Genomic DNA, 15,000 nt, shown 5'->3' with positions numbered 1-15,000 from the left:
GAACGAACAACGCAGATACAACAGAACTCAGGAACAGCAGCCAGAGGAGAGACGGCGTCCTACCCAACATCCTACCGCGTGTCACGTCAGATAACACTCCCTCTCACACTCTGTGTTAGCTCCTGATTGGCCTGTTTAGCGGTTGCCGTGGAGGGTAAAGATACACTTTAAAGACCCAGCCCCATTGTTTCACTTATTTTTTTTCTTCTCCAAAATGGTGCATATGTCATCTTCCCTGTGGGATGAAGAGGAGTGCTTTTACATCTGCCACTATAAACACACAGCCATCTCTCCCTCTCTCTCCTTCTCTCCCTCTCTCTCTCCCTCTCTCTCTCTCCCTCTCTCCCTCTCTCTTTCCCTCTCCTTAAACGTGAGATGAGACGAGGCAGCCAGGATAATTGGCCATGCGTCAGTTGGGCTGTTTGATCACGTAGCGCGGTTGCGGCGGCGGCGGCTACACACCTACGTGCCGCTCAACAAACCGTCAAATGTAGCACCGGAGGCAGAACACATCACCAAAGGGAACTGGGGGCCCGCACCGTGTAATGACGCTAAAGCGCTGCAGCTTTGCCCGCCCGACTGTGTGAGTGTGCTGTGTGTGTGTGTGAGAGAGTGTGTGTGTCTGTGTGTGTATGTGTGTGTGTGTGTGTGTCTGTGTGTGTGTGTGTGTGTGTGTGTGTGTGTGTGTGTCTGTGTGTGTGTGACTACCTACCTGCTATATATCGCAACTGAAGGCTCAGCTAAGATGTAGAGTATTATGCCAAACACAACAGCGCAGAATATACCATATATATATATATATATATATAATATACAGTACCAGTCAAAAGTTTGCACCTACCTTCTCATTCAATGGCTTTCTTTATTTTGTATTATTTTCTAATAAAAAATATAATAAAAATATGAAACATATTCTGGTTTGTTTAACTTTTTTGTTTACTACATAATTCCATATGTGTTCTTTCATAATTTTGATGTTTTCAGTATTAATCTACAATGTAGAAAATAATATATAAATAAAAACATTGAATGAGATGGTGTGTCCAAACTTTTGACTGGTACTATATATATATATATATATATATATATATATATATAGACATATATATAGACATATATATACCAAACCTAAACAAGACCACAGAGAAGGCTTTGTCTCAATATCAACACTGACTGGCTGTAGGCATCATACGATTTCCTCCCATGTAACGTCTACGGGTCTATTTATAGTGATCTCCAATAACTGTCTCAACAATTATGACAGAAAAGAACCAACAACAAACAAAAAACAAGATGATAGGAACGAACACACACTCCGGTTCTTTAGATCCCCCCCACCCCCCATCCCCATCCCCATCCTCTGCCTGTGTTATTGTTTGTCTTCTTCTTCTCTCTTTATGTGCTGTATTTTCATAGCAGAGACATGCCCAGGAGGCTGTGCTTTCCCAGAGTTCTCCCTGGGGAGTGCCGGCTCTCTGGCATCAGCTACTGTCAAAGCACTGAACCGTTTAACAGCGCTCACGCCGAGATGTAGCACTTCCTTTAACCCCGTCTCTTTCTCTCTCTCTCTCTCTCTCTCTCTCTCTCTCTCTCTCTCTCTCTCTCTCTCTCTCTCTCTCTCTCTCTCTGTCTCTCTCTGTCTCTCTCTCTCTCTCTGTCTCTCTCTCTCTCTCTCTCTCTCTCTCTGTCTCTCTCTCTCTCTCTCTCTCTCTCTCTCTCTCTCTCTCTCTCTCTCTTGTCACTCCCTCCCTCCCTCGCCCGCCTCTGTCTGAAAAAGGAGAGCTCTGACATTGTTCCCAGACAGATGTGAGGGTCTCAGCCCTTTGTAGCCTTCCTTCTTATTCCCCCCACCCACCCATCCCTCACTTCTCCTCCTCCTCCTCCTCCTCCTCCTCCTCCTCCTCCTCCTGCTTTCTTTTCTTCCCCTTTCTCTCTCTCTTTCTCCCGGGTGTAATGGGGTGAGCAGGAAGACTCCGGAGTCTGCTAGACAGGTTGGCTGGTCAGGAACAATGCCGGCTTTAAACCCTACTAGCACACCTCACTGAGTTGGAATTGTGTGTGTGTGTGTGTGTGTGTGTCCGTGAGTGTGTCTGTGTGCGTGCGTGCGAGCGGGCGTGCGTGTGCGAGTGTGTGCGCTCACTAGTGTACAGTACATGCAATGTGTGCTCGTGCGCATTCAGTGCCTGTCCTTGTAGTTGTTCAAGTGTGTGTGCAAAGTGTAAGAGGTGAAGCTAAGCCACACATATATTGTGATGTTCTGAATGGTAAATGGACCGACTTATATAGCGCCTTATTCCAAAGCGGCATTTATTTACAACGGCCTCTCATTCTCATTCACCCATTCACACACCAACGGCAGCAGGCTACCATGTAAGGCACCGACCCGCTCATTGGGAGCAATTTGGGGTTCAGTGTCTTGCCCAAGGACACCTCGTATAAAAAGTTATATCTTTGCACTCGATCAAATTTCAGGACCCTCCTTTCATGACTTTTCCTAGATATGTGCCTTCTACCACCCAGTATCCTTACATTTTCAAAATCACATCAGGATAAGCTAGTATAAAGCTATTTTGCAGTTTTTCTGTATAGGAGGCAGGCTAATTTAAGAGACGGCCAACTAGTGGTCATTGTGTGTAAAGAGCAGCTTACCATTGTAACTAAGACATTTCACCTAGACATTTGATCCCCGCGGCGGCTCTTCTAGTAAGTAAAAAAGGCACGGCTGTTCTAGTGTGGGGCTAGTGTTAACAGGCAACGTTGTTGTCATGTGACTGGAGAACCCCGTGGGTGATGATTACCAAGTCCAATTTTCGAAGCTCAAGTTCAATTGTGTGATTCATTTATTAGACATGAATACTGCACCACAGTTAGGACACTACAGACTCGGATTTGCATGTGCGCGAGCATAGTCGGCCATCTTAAACCGTAAAAATATCTAATAGACACGATGATGAGGCGTAGTCCAGTGGGAGTAGTTTTGAATGCTGCTACCAGCGTTTGCATGATATGCAAATGCTTTTTCAGACTGTTTACTAAAACTCTGGCTGTATTATGTTTTGTGCTTCAGTTTTTTTCCCCCCAGAAACCTTATTAAAGACAAGTTACACTGAAAATCATCCTGGATAATATGCTTACTTCTACAGTAGTGTCTTTTGGTCTGCTTAGCACTATTTTAAAGAAAATTGGGGCCCTTCATAACATACTGTTCTGAGTTTATGCATGTCTGTGAAAGGCAGAGGAGGTACGTATGTCTGTCTGTGTCAGACAACACAATCGGAGGACAGGCACATTGTAACGCATGGAATGGACACTCGGACGCCGATCCATGCATTACAATGAGCCCGTCCTCCGATTTCAACCTCCACCAGCCTCCCCTCATCTGTGTGGGCCATATACTACCCTGTCCTTCCACTACCCCATGTTGTGAAGACAACAACATACTGTAACCTTGCAGTCGAAAATAATATCTTATTATACACATATCATATTATTAGGCGATAGTTTGTGCCATTTGAAATGGAAATCATCCGTATTCTATAGGGCATACATACAGTAATTACCTAGCTGCAGACACACGCTGATACATAACATATACTGCATGTATTTTCCATGCATTAAACCTGTCCTGCATAATACAGTATGTCCATACGCTGTTCCCTAACAATCAATCATGGAGTGCAGCACAGCCGAGAGGGTACTTCATTCAAACATTGATGAAGTCCAGAATTCCATTTCCTCTAAATCTCCCACAGGTCGCTGCCCCCCCCCCCCCCCCCCCCCCCACACACACACACACACACACACACACATCTCCCCTCTAGTGCTGCTGTGCCCTATAATATAGGTTTGGGTTTGAACATGTATAGTATAGTAAGCCTATTCACCTTCGCCTCCAGCGCCCATAGCCCCCCCCCCCTCCCCTCTATTAACTCTTATGTGTGAAAGCATATTCAGTAGGGAGAGAGTGCTTCAGTAGCAGAGAAGATAGCTATCTGCTTCATAGGCTGCCGAAGTGGCTGGATGGTTGGCTGGCTGGCTGGCTGGCTGGCTGGTTGGCTGACTGGCTGGTTGGCTGGTTGGCTGGCTGGCTGACTGGCTGGCATGCTGGCGAGTTGACAGGTTGGCGGGTTGGCTGGCTGGCTGGCTGACTGGCTGGCTGCCTGGCTGGTTGGCTGGCTAGTTGCCTGGCTGGTTGGCTGGTTGGCTGGTTGACTGGCTGGTTGGCTGGTTGGCTGCTGGCTGGCTGAATTACTGGCTTACCGGGTGCACAAGCTCCCAGGGAATGAGAGCACTTGGAAAGGGTGTTTGTTAATTATTAAGACCAGCTCCTCTCCATAACATTTCTAGCCGGGGTTTATACACGCTGTCAGCCCTAGGTCGTGCACACGCATGCAGCCTTGTCATTACAGATGGGGGGGGGGGGGGGGGGGGGGGTGTGGAGGGCTGAGGGCTGGGGGTTGGAGGCGGGCAGGGGGGGAAGCTCAGGTTCATGATGAGTGCAGAAGGTTGTTTAGTAATGTTAATGACAAAGAGCTGAGTCTTCATTCTGTCTACCCATGGTGTCTATTCATGGTGAGTGTGTGTGTGTGTGTGTGTGTGTGTGTGTGTGTGTGTGTGAGAGAGTGTGTGTGCGTGTGTGTGTGTGTGTGTGTGTCTGTGTGTGTGTGTGAGAGAGAGTATGTGTGGTGTGTGTGTGAGTGTGTGTGTGTGCGTGCATGCGTGAAGCCTGTTCCATTTCCTCCGAGTGGTCACAATAGCTATTGTGCATAACTCTTGAACAAGCTGAAGGATATCAACAAATCACTCAATTATTCTAGCACCTTCTATTATGGAGGGGCAGCAGACAGACACAGGCAGGCAGGGCTCATTGCCAGCAGACGGCACTCTGACATGAAGGGTCTGTGTGAATGGAGGAGGGAGTGTGTGTAACAAAACAAGTGGCCTGTAATGAAATACATCTAGACAATTCCTTTTTTCCTCTCGCTCACTCTCTCTCTCTCTCTCTCTCTCTCCTCTCTCTCTCTCTCTCTCTCTCTCTCTCTCTCCCTCTCTCTCTCTATTATAGCTGATTGTTTAAAGGAGCACAAGGAGAAAGCTGACAGCCAGCCCGACCGCCCTCCTCCCCTCCCCAAAGCAGCTTAATCGAGATATCAAAACTTGCCACTTACCCCCCCCTCCCCCCCACCTCTACCCTCATCCCCCCTTACCCCCCCCCCCCCCCCCCATGAAGTGCGTGTGTGGCCCCCACTGTGTCTCAGACAGACTGTGCCTGTGGCGGTCCAGGGGCTGTGGTGGGTGGCTGTGGGGGGGCGGATGGGGTGGGGAGGGGAGGGGGGGTTAGGGTGGGCGTCAGCGGGAGTCGCCCCATGTCTCAGCGAGCAGCGGGCCGCAACTGACGGGGTGGACCCCAGCCGTCACAGGGCCTGGCGGGGAGGTCCTCCCCGGGCCCCCAGCCCACGCTGACCCTGCCACCCCCCCCCCCTACTCCACTACCCCCCCCACCCCCCTCATAGGTGGGCCAGCGCAACAGGGCATACCGCCCCCCCCCCCCCCCCCCGGAGCGGAAACGGCTGTAAACCTCTCTAAAAAACTGCAGGAGGAATGAGATTAAATGAATCTCGCGCACACACACACACACACACACACACACACACACACATACACACACACACACACACACAGACACACACCGGTCCACACTGCCTTTTCTGATCTACCCCCCCCCCCCCCCCTCTCCCTCTCCACCACCCGTCTCCTCCGAGTGCCAACATGCAGCATGGGGGGGGGGGGGAGGGATGAAGGAGGGAGGGAAGGAAGGAGGGAGGGGGGAGGGAGGGAGGGAGACAGGAGCCCAGTTTGATGTCGGGTTGAGGGAGTCCCTGGGCACTGCGGTTAACATCTGCATCTGTGTGGATCTCTGCCTCCGACACGCTGACGGCTCTTTGTTGTCCTGTCAGACGCTAGTCTGCGGAGGCTAGCGCACACAGCCATCACACCGGATGATAAACTTGTCAATGGGCTTTTGAATCCCTTGAACTCCCACAGAACCAGAGCCTTACATCACCAGCGACAGCCAGTCCGACACACACATACACGAGCACGCACACACACACTCCTCACAACTCACCGTCACTCACTTAGTTTTATTGTGATCATGGGTGGAGTTCATTTGCGAGGCTGGAGGCCAACCAGACATCTCCTGCTGGCATGGAGGGAACAACCCTGGCACAGAACCACAGAGAACTTCATTTTGCACTACAGAGAGAGAGAGAGAGAGAGAATGCAGAGAGAGAGAGAGAGAGAGGAGAGAGAGAGAGAGAGAGAGAGAGAGAGAGAGAGAGAAGGTAGAGAGACATTAAATCAGTGGCTAAATTATTGCATGATTGCCCATTCCCAACAGACTGGGGCATCATTTGGTAGAAAGTATCTAATAATTGGTTTTCGGCCATGTCAGACACATGCAATTCCCTCCACTAATGGCTGTGTTAGGTAGGGCTAGGCCTCGAGGGTCAGGGAAGGACAGAACACAACCAGACGGCCCGGGGAACGAGAGCGAGAGACGGAGAGAGAGATGGAGAGGGAGGAGAGAGAGAGAGAGAGAGAGAGAGAGGGAAAGAGTGAATGCTGAGGAAATGAAGTGGCAATAAGTGCAGCCCAAAGGGGAAATGCACTTCACTGTGAGTTTAATACATCAGGCTCGGGATTTGGCAGCCCGCCCACACAGCAATTGTTTACCTTTTTGCTCACTGGCTGCATCTGTTCTGTTTGTAAACGGCACTAAACTATCCTCCCGTAAACACCGGAATCAATAACAACTGCTGAGGAATTCCCTTCCCCTCCCCTCCCCTCCCCTCCTCTCCACCTCCCTCTCTCCCTTGCTTCCCTCCCTCTCTCCCCTCCCTCCCTCTGTTTTCACCCCCCCCCCCCCGCCCACCTCCCCTCCCCTTCCCATCTCCTCTCCCTCTCTCTTTTCATGCCAGTCAAGGGGAGTGTGTGCGTGTGCGTGTGCGTGCGCGTGTGCGTGTGTGTGTGTGTGCGCGTGCGCGTGTGCGTGTGTGTGTGTCGACTGTGACTCTAATGCTGTTTAACTCTGGTGGGACCCACAGCAGACTGTCTGGGCGGAGAGTGACGGCTTCCCCCTAAACGTGTGTGTGTGTTCCAGCGTAGTTAGGAGGCGCAGGCTGTCTGTCAACGGCCGAAGGACACGCCTGGCGATTCACCCACACACACACTCACACACACACACACACACACACCACACACACACACACACACACACACACTGCTGGGACGTCATCCGTTTAGTTGTTGATTAACTGTTATGGCGGCACGTGGACTATATGAATGTACTGTACTACATTGTGGGTGATCTGCCATTGGCTGTACTGTTTCCATGGCTTATGTCCCCCTCATGCCTTGTTGACACGGCAACGCGACTAGTTTACAGTATATTCACCAGGGGAGGCCGGCGGAGGTAGAAATCGGAGGACGGGGCTCATTGTAATGCATGGAACGGAACGAGGAATGGTATCAAACGCCACGTGTGATATTCACAAAGCCTTGAATAAAATATCCATTATTCCCAACCTCTTCCAATTCAATGTAATTTCTCTCTTTTATTTCAATAAGAAATATTCTAATTTCCATGGGAAAAGAAGAAAAAAAACATTCTCTGTTCATGCTTGTTAAAACATTTAATTTGTCGTGATATAATCAGACAAAATATGCAGTCAGAATAGCTGTGTTAGATGGGGTGTCATTGTCCTATAGTCTTAGGCCGTGTTCGTAAATTCGCCGGAGCGCACACTGGGTTCGACGTGGAACCAAGTAATTTGATTGGACAAGAGGCAGTCACATGGATGCTCCAGCGCTCTCAGAGCAAGTTTACGAACGCCGCCTTAGCGCCAGTCACCTTGTAGACGTGGTGTAGAGCAGACTGACCCTGTCCTATAGTCTTAGGCCGTGTTCGTAAATTCGCCGGAGCGCACACTGGGTTCGACGTGGAACCAAGTCATTTGATTGGACAAGAGGCAGTCACGTGGATGCTCCAGCGCTCTCAGAGCGAGTTTACGAACGCCGCCTTAGCGCCAGTCACCTTGTAGACGTAGAGCAGACTGACCCTGGGGTGAACTCTGCCTCCCACCCCCCCCTCCGCTCTACAGTGGCCTGTATCACACACCTGGGTGTCTTAAACACCCTACTCTATCACCCCGCTGTAACAACCCACACACACACACACACACACAAAGGCACACACACACTCACAAATACACGCACGCATGCATGCACACGCACACACAAACACAAACACACACACACACACACACACACACACACAAACAAACGCACACAAACGCAAACATAATAAGCCTTCGATGGCTCTATACTGGCCAGGCCATGCAGCTACAGGGCTATTTGGCCGCGCCAGGGGCTATAAACCCCCTATAGGACCGTCCAGGGCGGTGTGAGGAGACAGGGATCACACTGCAGGCTTGTTAGACACCAAGGCCATGTGTCACTGAGAGAGTGTGAGTTACTGACAGGCTAAAACACTCTCTGGGGGTCACACACACTTCACTACCCACTAGGCCGGTAGACAGAGAGGGCAACAGGGCCAGCCGGGAAGAGCACTCAGAAGAGCACACTTAGGAGGGGTTATTATAGTATCTGTCCACGGACACTTGTTCTTCTTCCTCTTTTCAATGAAGCTGTCTCCTCTAGTTTAGGTTGTCTGGATTTGAGATGTTGTTGTTGTTGGCGGCGTGTAGTTGGAGTTTGTGTTGGGATGAGGGTTGGGATTCCATGGAGAGGAATAGTGTTGCGTCTTCTGTGAGTTGTGTTGGGCAGAGAGAGAGAGAGGGAGGGAGGGAGAGACAGAGAGTGGGAGAGAGAGAGGGAGAGAGTGGGAGAGAGGGAGGGAGAGAGAGGGAGGGAGAGAGAGAGAGAGGGATGGAGAGAGAGAGAGAGAGAGGGAGGGAGAGGGAGGGAGAGGGGGAGAGAGAGAGAGAGAGGGAGAGAGAGAGAGGGAGAAGGAGAGGGAGAGATAGGGAGAAGGAGAGAGAGAGAGAGAGGGAGAGAGAGAGGGATGGAGAGAGGGATGGAGAGAGAGAGAGGGGGAAAGAGGCAGGCGTGTGTGTGTGTGTGTGTGTGTGTGTGTGTGTGTGTGTGTGTGTGTGTCAGCCAGGTCATGCATGTGCACACGGAGCGGTATTCTCTCTGGCGTAGACTCCCACCGGACCCCATTACTGTGGAGCTGCAGAGCCATGGGTCTACGCTGCTTAATTACACACACACACACACACACACACACACACACACGCACACACACACTGCGCTTACACATGCAAACAAACACATGAATATATTCCAAGGTGACCAGCTTGAGGGAGCATTGTGGTAATCATCTCGGAAGACTGACATGTGCAAATATAGGCATGCGAAACTCCTCCACAAATAAAGATATTTACAATCCCCTCCACACACACACACACACACACTCATGCATGATTAAGCCCGGAGGCCAGGGGACCGGGGAGTGGAGTGGTGTTGTCACATTGTCAGATTTTGTTTAACAATGTGACAAAATTACATTAGGATCTAGAGGCAATAATGTTGCAATTATTGAAAGCCCACTCTCTCTATCTCTCTCTTCTTTTTTTTTTCCGTCTTTCCGTTTTTTTTTTTTTTTGCACGAGCGACACTCAATCATCCCCGTGCTTTTCATAGCCCGCGCTAATGCTCCGCTGATCCATTCCCAAATGTCCTCGGCTGTGGAGGAACTCATTTAAGCAGACGTACAAAAAAGTATTTGTTCGTGTGTCTGGGACTACAGCATACACACTCCGCATCGCTCCATTCTTCCGGGCCTAATGCGGAACATCCCCAGGGTGATGGCTTTGGCAGCTTCAGAAATGGGAAATCCATATTTGCCGAGGGGGGTCATCCGCGGGTTATGGGGAGGGGAGGTTGGTGGTTGGTGGGGAAGGCACGAGGAGGAGGAGGGGGGGGGCGAGAAAAGTTTTGTTGCCGTGCCGTGCCGTGGATGATGTGGTGTGGTGTGTGTGTGTGTGTGTGTGTGTGTGTGTGTGTGTGTGTGTGTGTGTGTGGCTTGGGCTTGTGGATAAAGTTTCCTTTCCTTTCCTTCCATGTCGGAGTAGACGGAAGGGTGGGAAGGATGTGGGGTGGGGAGGGAAGGGAAGGGGGGTGTAGGTAGGTATGGGATCGATATTCATAAGAGGTGTTGGGAGAGGTTAGGTTTGTGGGGGTTGGGGGGGTGGGGAAAGGGGGGTGTTTGGTGATTGATTGGGGGTGGGGGGTATGGTCGAACATTTAGTTGCTTGAAATGTTCCTTTGTGCCTGTGACTCACGACGACTAAAGTGGATTTTCTTTTTTTTTCCTCTTTTTTTTCCGGGGTTCCTTCCACCCACCGCAGCGCCTCTGGAGCCCCCCAGGAACGGCCGGGGCTTCAGCCTGACGGCCCACCAGCTGAAGGCCCTGACCCGGCTGGCGAGCACCCTGCTGGGCCTGGAGGAGCGCGTGGAGGAGCTGGCCACGGAGCTGGCCTTCATCAACTGTGCTGGAGAGACCCCCTGCAGTGTGAGAGGTGCAGGAACACACACACACACACACACACACACACACTCAGACAGACATGCATGCACACACACACACATGCACACAGGCATACATCATACATCAAACACACACACACACACACACACACACACACACACACTCTCTCAGGAATGCATGCACACACATACACACACACACACACAGACATACATGCACACAGGATCACGCACGCACATCCCCCCCCCCCCCCACACACACACACACACACACACACACGCACACACACATGCACACCGACATATATATATATTGAGGCCTGTTTAATTAGCCACCAAGACACACACACACACACACACACATGCACACCGACATATATATTGAGGCCTGTTTAATTAGCCACCAAGACACACACACACACAGGTAAAGGAACGCACACACACATACACACACACAGTTCACACACTTCAAAGACAGACTGTGTCCATGTGCTGTTCTAATGTGTGATTCTAACAGGGGCTTATCGTGGGTGTGATACGAGTCTTTACCGTCGCGCTCCTCTGTCCCCTCTGAACCGGCTCTGCCGACAAGTTAAATGAAATGTTCTGGTGCATGTAGTAATTTCCATAAAGGTTACATTAAAAAACAAGACATGCAGAAACGCTCAATTTACAGAGAAGTAAACAGCCTTTAAAGGGCAGTTATCCAAATCATTAATTCGAGCCAATCAAACGGCTTAATTACCAGAAATTCATCAGATGGGCTTAAAGGTCAAAAAGTGGCGCGTGGGCTGCTTTCTCTCCCTCTCTCCCTCTCTCCCTCTCTCTCTCTCTCTCTCTCTCTCTCTCTCTCTCTCTCTCTCTCTCTCTCTCTCTCTCTCTCTCTCTCTCTCCACGTTCTGTGGCGGTCTTGTTCGGCTAAATTGCCTCGCCTGGGGTCTCACTTCCAAGCTTCTGATTAGGAGAACGTGGCCTTGATGTGTGCGCCTTTTAATTTGTTCCTCCATACACCCGTCTCATCCTCCCCCTCTCCCCCCTCCCTCCCCCACCCGCATGCCCCTCCGAGGATTAGTCCAGATATGGCTCCGCTATCTGGGTTCAGATCAACTCCAAGCCACAGATTTACACTAATAAAGTGGCTCTGCTGACTTGTGTTTGTGGCTCATTTCTGGTCATTCCGTGGTCACTGGGCCGTGATTGGTCTGTTGGAGAGAGGAGGAGGGCTGTGATTGGTCTGTTGGAGAGAGGGTGTGATTGTGAAACACTTGCCTGGAGTTATGGAAGACTTTTTTTTCCTTCTTTTTTTTCACACTACAGCGTTTAAAACGTACCAGTAGCATCATTAGCATATTGTTTTAGGTCACATTTTAATCCTTTTGCAGGCTAGCGAAGCCGAATTGTTTCCCAGTTCAGTGAAAGGCTTTGCGTTACCTTTCCTCCATACCAGGGGAGGCTGATGGAGGTGAAATCAGAGGGTTGACATTGTAATGCATGGGATGGAATGAGGAATGATATCAAACACACGTTTGTATTACAATGAGCCCGTCCTCCGATTTCTACCTCCACCAGCCTCCCTTTGTCTATACCTAGTTACTCTTTGATTACTGCAGTCATCATTGTATTAACATGTTATAACATCGTCATTTGGCAAACATGGCGTATGAAGTTGAACATGTTTGTGTGATGTTGAATCCCATTTGAATGCCATTACCCAGGGGTCCGTGGCTTGCCTAAATATATCCATCATACCTAAGATATAGATATCATGTAAGAGAAATCATATTGTATTTGGTCCTTTCTCAATTTGAAGCCATATTTGTTTATTTTTCGCAGGGATATTGAAGAAAAACAGAGACGACTTGGATATGACCATTGTGGATGGTAGCAAGTCCAACACAGACATGCTCTTCCCGAGCCCAGAGGTGAGATTGCCCCCCTCTGGTTTGGAGGAGGAACTGCAGTTTTATTATTTAATTATTCGAATTATTTGTAAGTTTCTTCCATCCTACGATTAACTCAATACCAGTTTGGTAGCATCTCGTTTTTCGATTGGTCGGTTCTGCAGACGTGTTCATAACATCCCTGTGTTTTGATTGGTTGTGCTGTGTCCTCTTCCTGGTTGCAGGCGGTGGTTCTGGAGTTTGATTGGAGGGCTGTGTTCAGGGAGCTGGCGCCCCAGATGGCTCACTGTGTCAAGGTGCTGCTGGACGCCGTCTGCACCAAGAGTCTGCAGCAGGAGGAGGTCTCACACACGTCCGGGTCCGCCCCCATCGCCCTTAGCAACACGCCTGTCAGAGACGACCCCCACCTCGCCTGTCCAGAGAGGGAGCGTCCCAAGATGGTCGCCCAGGTATAAGCATACATATTAATGCACAACATTTGAATAAACATAACGTCAATCTGGAATAAATTATATTCTCACATCGACGCACTGGTAGCTCAGTTCTATTGACAGTATATTCTGCTACAGTGATTTTTTGGGGGGTTGGGTCTGGTACTGGTGGATGTGGAATGTGTATTGTGGTGGGAATATGAGGTGTGTGTGCGTGTGTGTGCATGCGTGTGTGTGTGTGTGTGTGTGCGTGCGTGCATATGTGTTTGCGTGCGCTCGTGTGTGTGGCTTGTGTGTGTGTGTGTATGTGCACACTTCGTGTGTGCATGCGTGCGTGCATGCATGCACGTGTGCGCGTGTGTGTGTGTGCTCGCGTGCGTGTGTGCGTGTGTGTGTGTGTGTGTGGTTGGTAATCAATCCCGTCCTCATGTGTTGCCCATATGACGCTGCTCACCCCGGGTCCCTGGGAGCGTGTGGAATGAGAAAGCAGCCTGCGTGATGACAGAGGCAGACCTGTCTACACTAAGCCCAGCACACCTGAACCTGCTTAAGTCCCTCTCTCCTCTCCTCTCCTCTCCTCTCCTCTCCTCTCCTCTCCTCTCCTGTCATTTCATTTCCTCTCCTCCCCCCCCTCCCCCCTCTCTCTCTCACATGAGGGACCTCACTCATACCTCTCCGCGTGTCTGTCTGTGTATCTGTCTCTCTCACTTCCTCCCTCTCTTTCCCTCCCTCCCTCTTTCTTTCTCTCTCTCCCTGGCTCTTGTTTCAAAACACTCTCTCTGTCTCCTCTTCTTCCTCCTCCTTCTACTTGTTCTTCTTCTCTCTCTCTCTCTCTCTCTATCCCTCCGTCTCTCTCTCTATCCCCCCCCCTCTCTCTCTCTCTCTCTCTCTCTCTCTGTCTCCCCTCTCTGTCCCACCTGAAGCAGTCAGCTGTACCCCCCCCCTCCTCCTCCCCTCCTCCTCTTATCCCCCTCTTTCTCCCCAGCTGCTTCCTGCCCATTTGTTTTCCTTGCCTCTGGGACAGGGCCGGGACAGGGCCGGGGAGCTGGGGGGGCCGGGGGGGGGGCCGGGGAGCTTTGCTGGTGTCCTGCTCTATTTTCCCCTCCATTACGGCTGCCTGGGTTTGAAGGGGGCCTTCCCACGTCCAGGACCGGAGGAGATTGATGGGCTGCGCGGGCCCCAGCGGAGGGCCTCTCGGCTGGGGAGCGTCCAGATGGTTCTGGCCCGACACGGTTGACACTGGAGCTCAGGTTGGGGCTACGGGCTCAGGAAGACACACTCGCATGTGTGTGTGTGTGTGTGTGTGTGTGTGTGTGTGTGAGTGTGTGTGTGTGTGTGTGTGTGTGTGTGTGTGTGTGTGCGTGTGTGTGTATGTGCGCGGACGCGCGCGTGTGTGTGAGTGTGAGTGCGTATCTGTGTGAGTGTGTGTGTGAGTGTGTGTGTGAGTGTGTGTGTGTGTGTGTGTGCGTGTGTGTGCGGAGAGGCCCTCCCTGTGAAGGTAATAGAGGTTGAGACACCATGATTGACTGTGGTTCCATTACCAGCGGGCCCTCTGAGGGTCCAGGTCTCACTGATGTCAGGACAGACTCACTACCCTGCTCTGCTCTGCTCAGACCTGAGATGTTATGGTTATGGAGCTCCACCTCCTCTCTCTACTCTCTCTCTCTGTCTCTCTCTGTCTCTCTCTCTCTCTCTCTCTCTCTGTCTCTCTCTCTCTCTCTGTCTCTCTCTCTCTCTCTCTCTACTTCTCTGTCTCTGTCTAGGTCAGACTATGTCTGTCTGTCTGTCTGTCTCTCTCTCTCCCTCTCTCTCTCTCTGTCTATGTCTCTCTCTCTTTCTCTCTCTCTGTCTCTGTCTATGTCTGTCTGTCTGTCTGTCTGTCTGTCTGTCTGTCTGTCTGCCTGTCTCTGTCTCTGTCTCTGTCTTTCTCTCTCTCTCTGGCTCTATCTGTCTGTCTCACCATCTCTCTCTCTCTCTCTCTCTCCTCCCTCTCCTACTCCTCCCCCTCTTTTCTTCCCTTCCTCCAACTCTTCTTCGGCTGTGAGCGGTGAATGTTATGCTTACGAAACCTCTCCATCCCCTTCACCTTGCCTTTT

At 50.7% G+C, this 15,000-nt stretch overlaps 1 protein-coding gene across 1 annotated transcript in view; it reads left to right on the top strand.

Moving 5' to 3' along the window:
* The window catches only part of kiaa0825 (KIAA0825 ortholog), a gene marked incomplete at both ends in the record, with an annotated part of 154,737 nt that overhangs the window by 11,148 nt on the left and 128,589 nt on the right, over positions 1-15,000 (top strand). Inside the window, 4 exons of the mRNA XM_080531308.1 lie at positions 10,434-10,604; positions 12,406-12,494; positions 12,698-12,922; positions 13,890-14,120. Coding sequence (XP_080387434.1) covers positions 10,434-10,604; positions 12,406-12,494; positions 12,698-12,922; positions 13,890-14,120 — 716 coding nt within the window. The remainder of the gene's footprint in view (positions 1-10,433; positions 10,605-12,405; positions 12,495-12,697; positions 12,923-13,889; positions 14,121-15,000) is intronic.

This window comes from Nansenia antarctica (genome assembly GCF_963989245.1).
Source record: "Nansenia antarctica genome assembly, chromosome: 5".
NCBI classification, from domain to species: Eukaryota; Metazoa; Chordata; class Actinopteri; order Argentiniformes; family Microstomatidae; genus Nansenia; species Nansenia antarctica.
The sequence above is the reverse complement of the archived record's forward strand: the minus strand, read 5'-3'. Positions and strand labels throughout refer to the sequence as shown.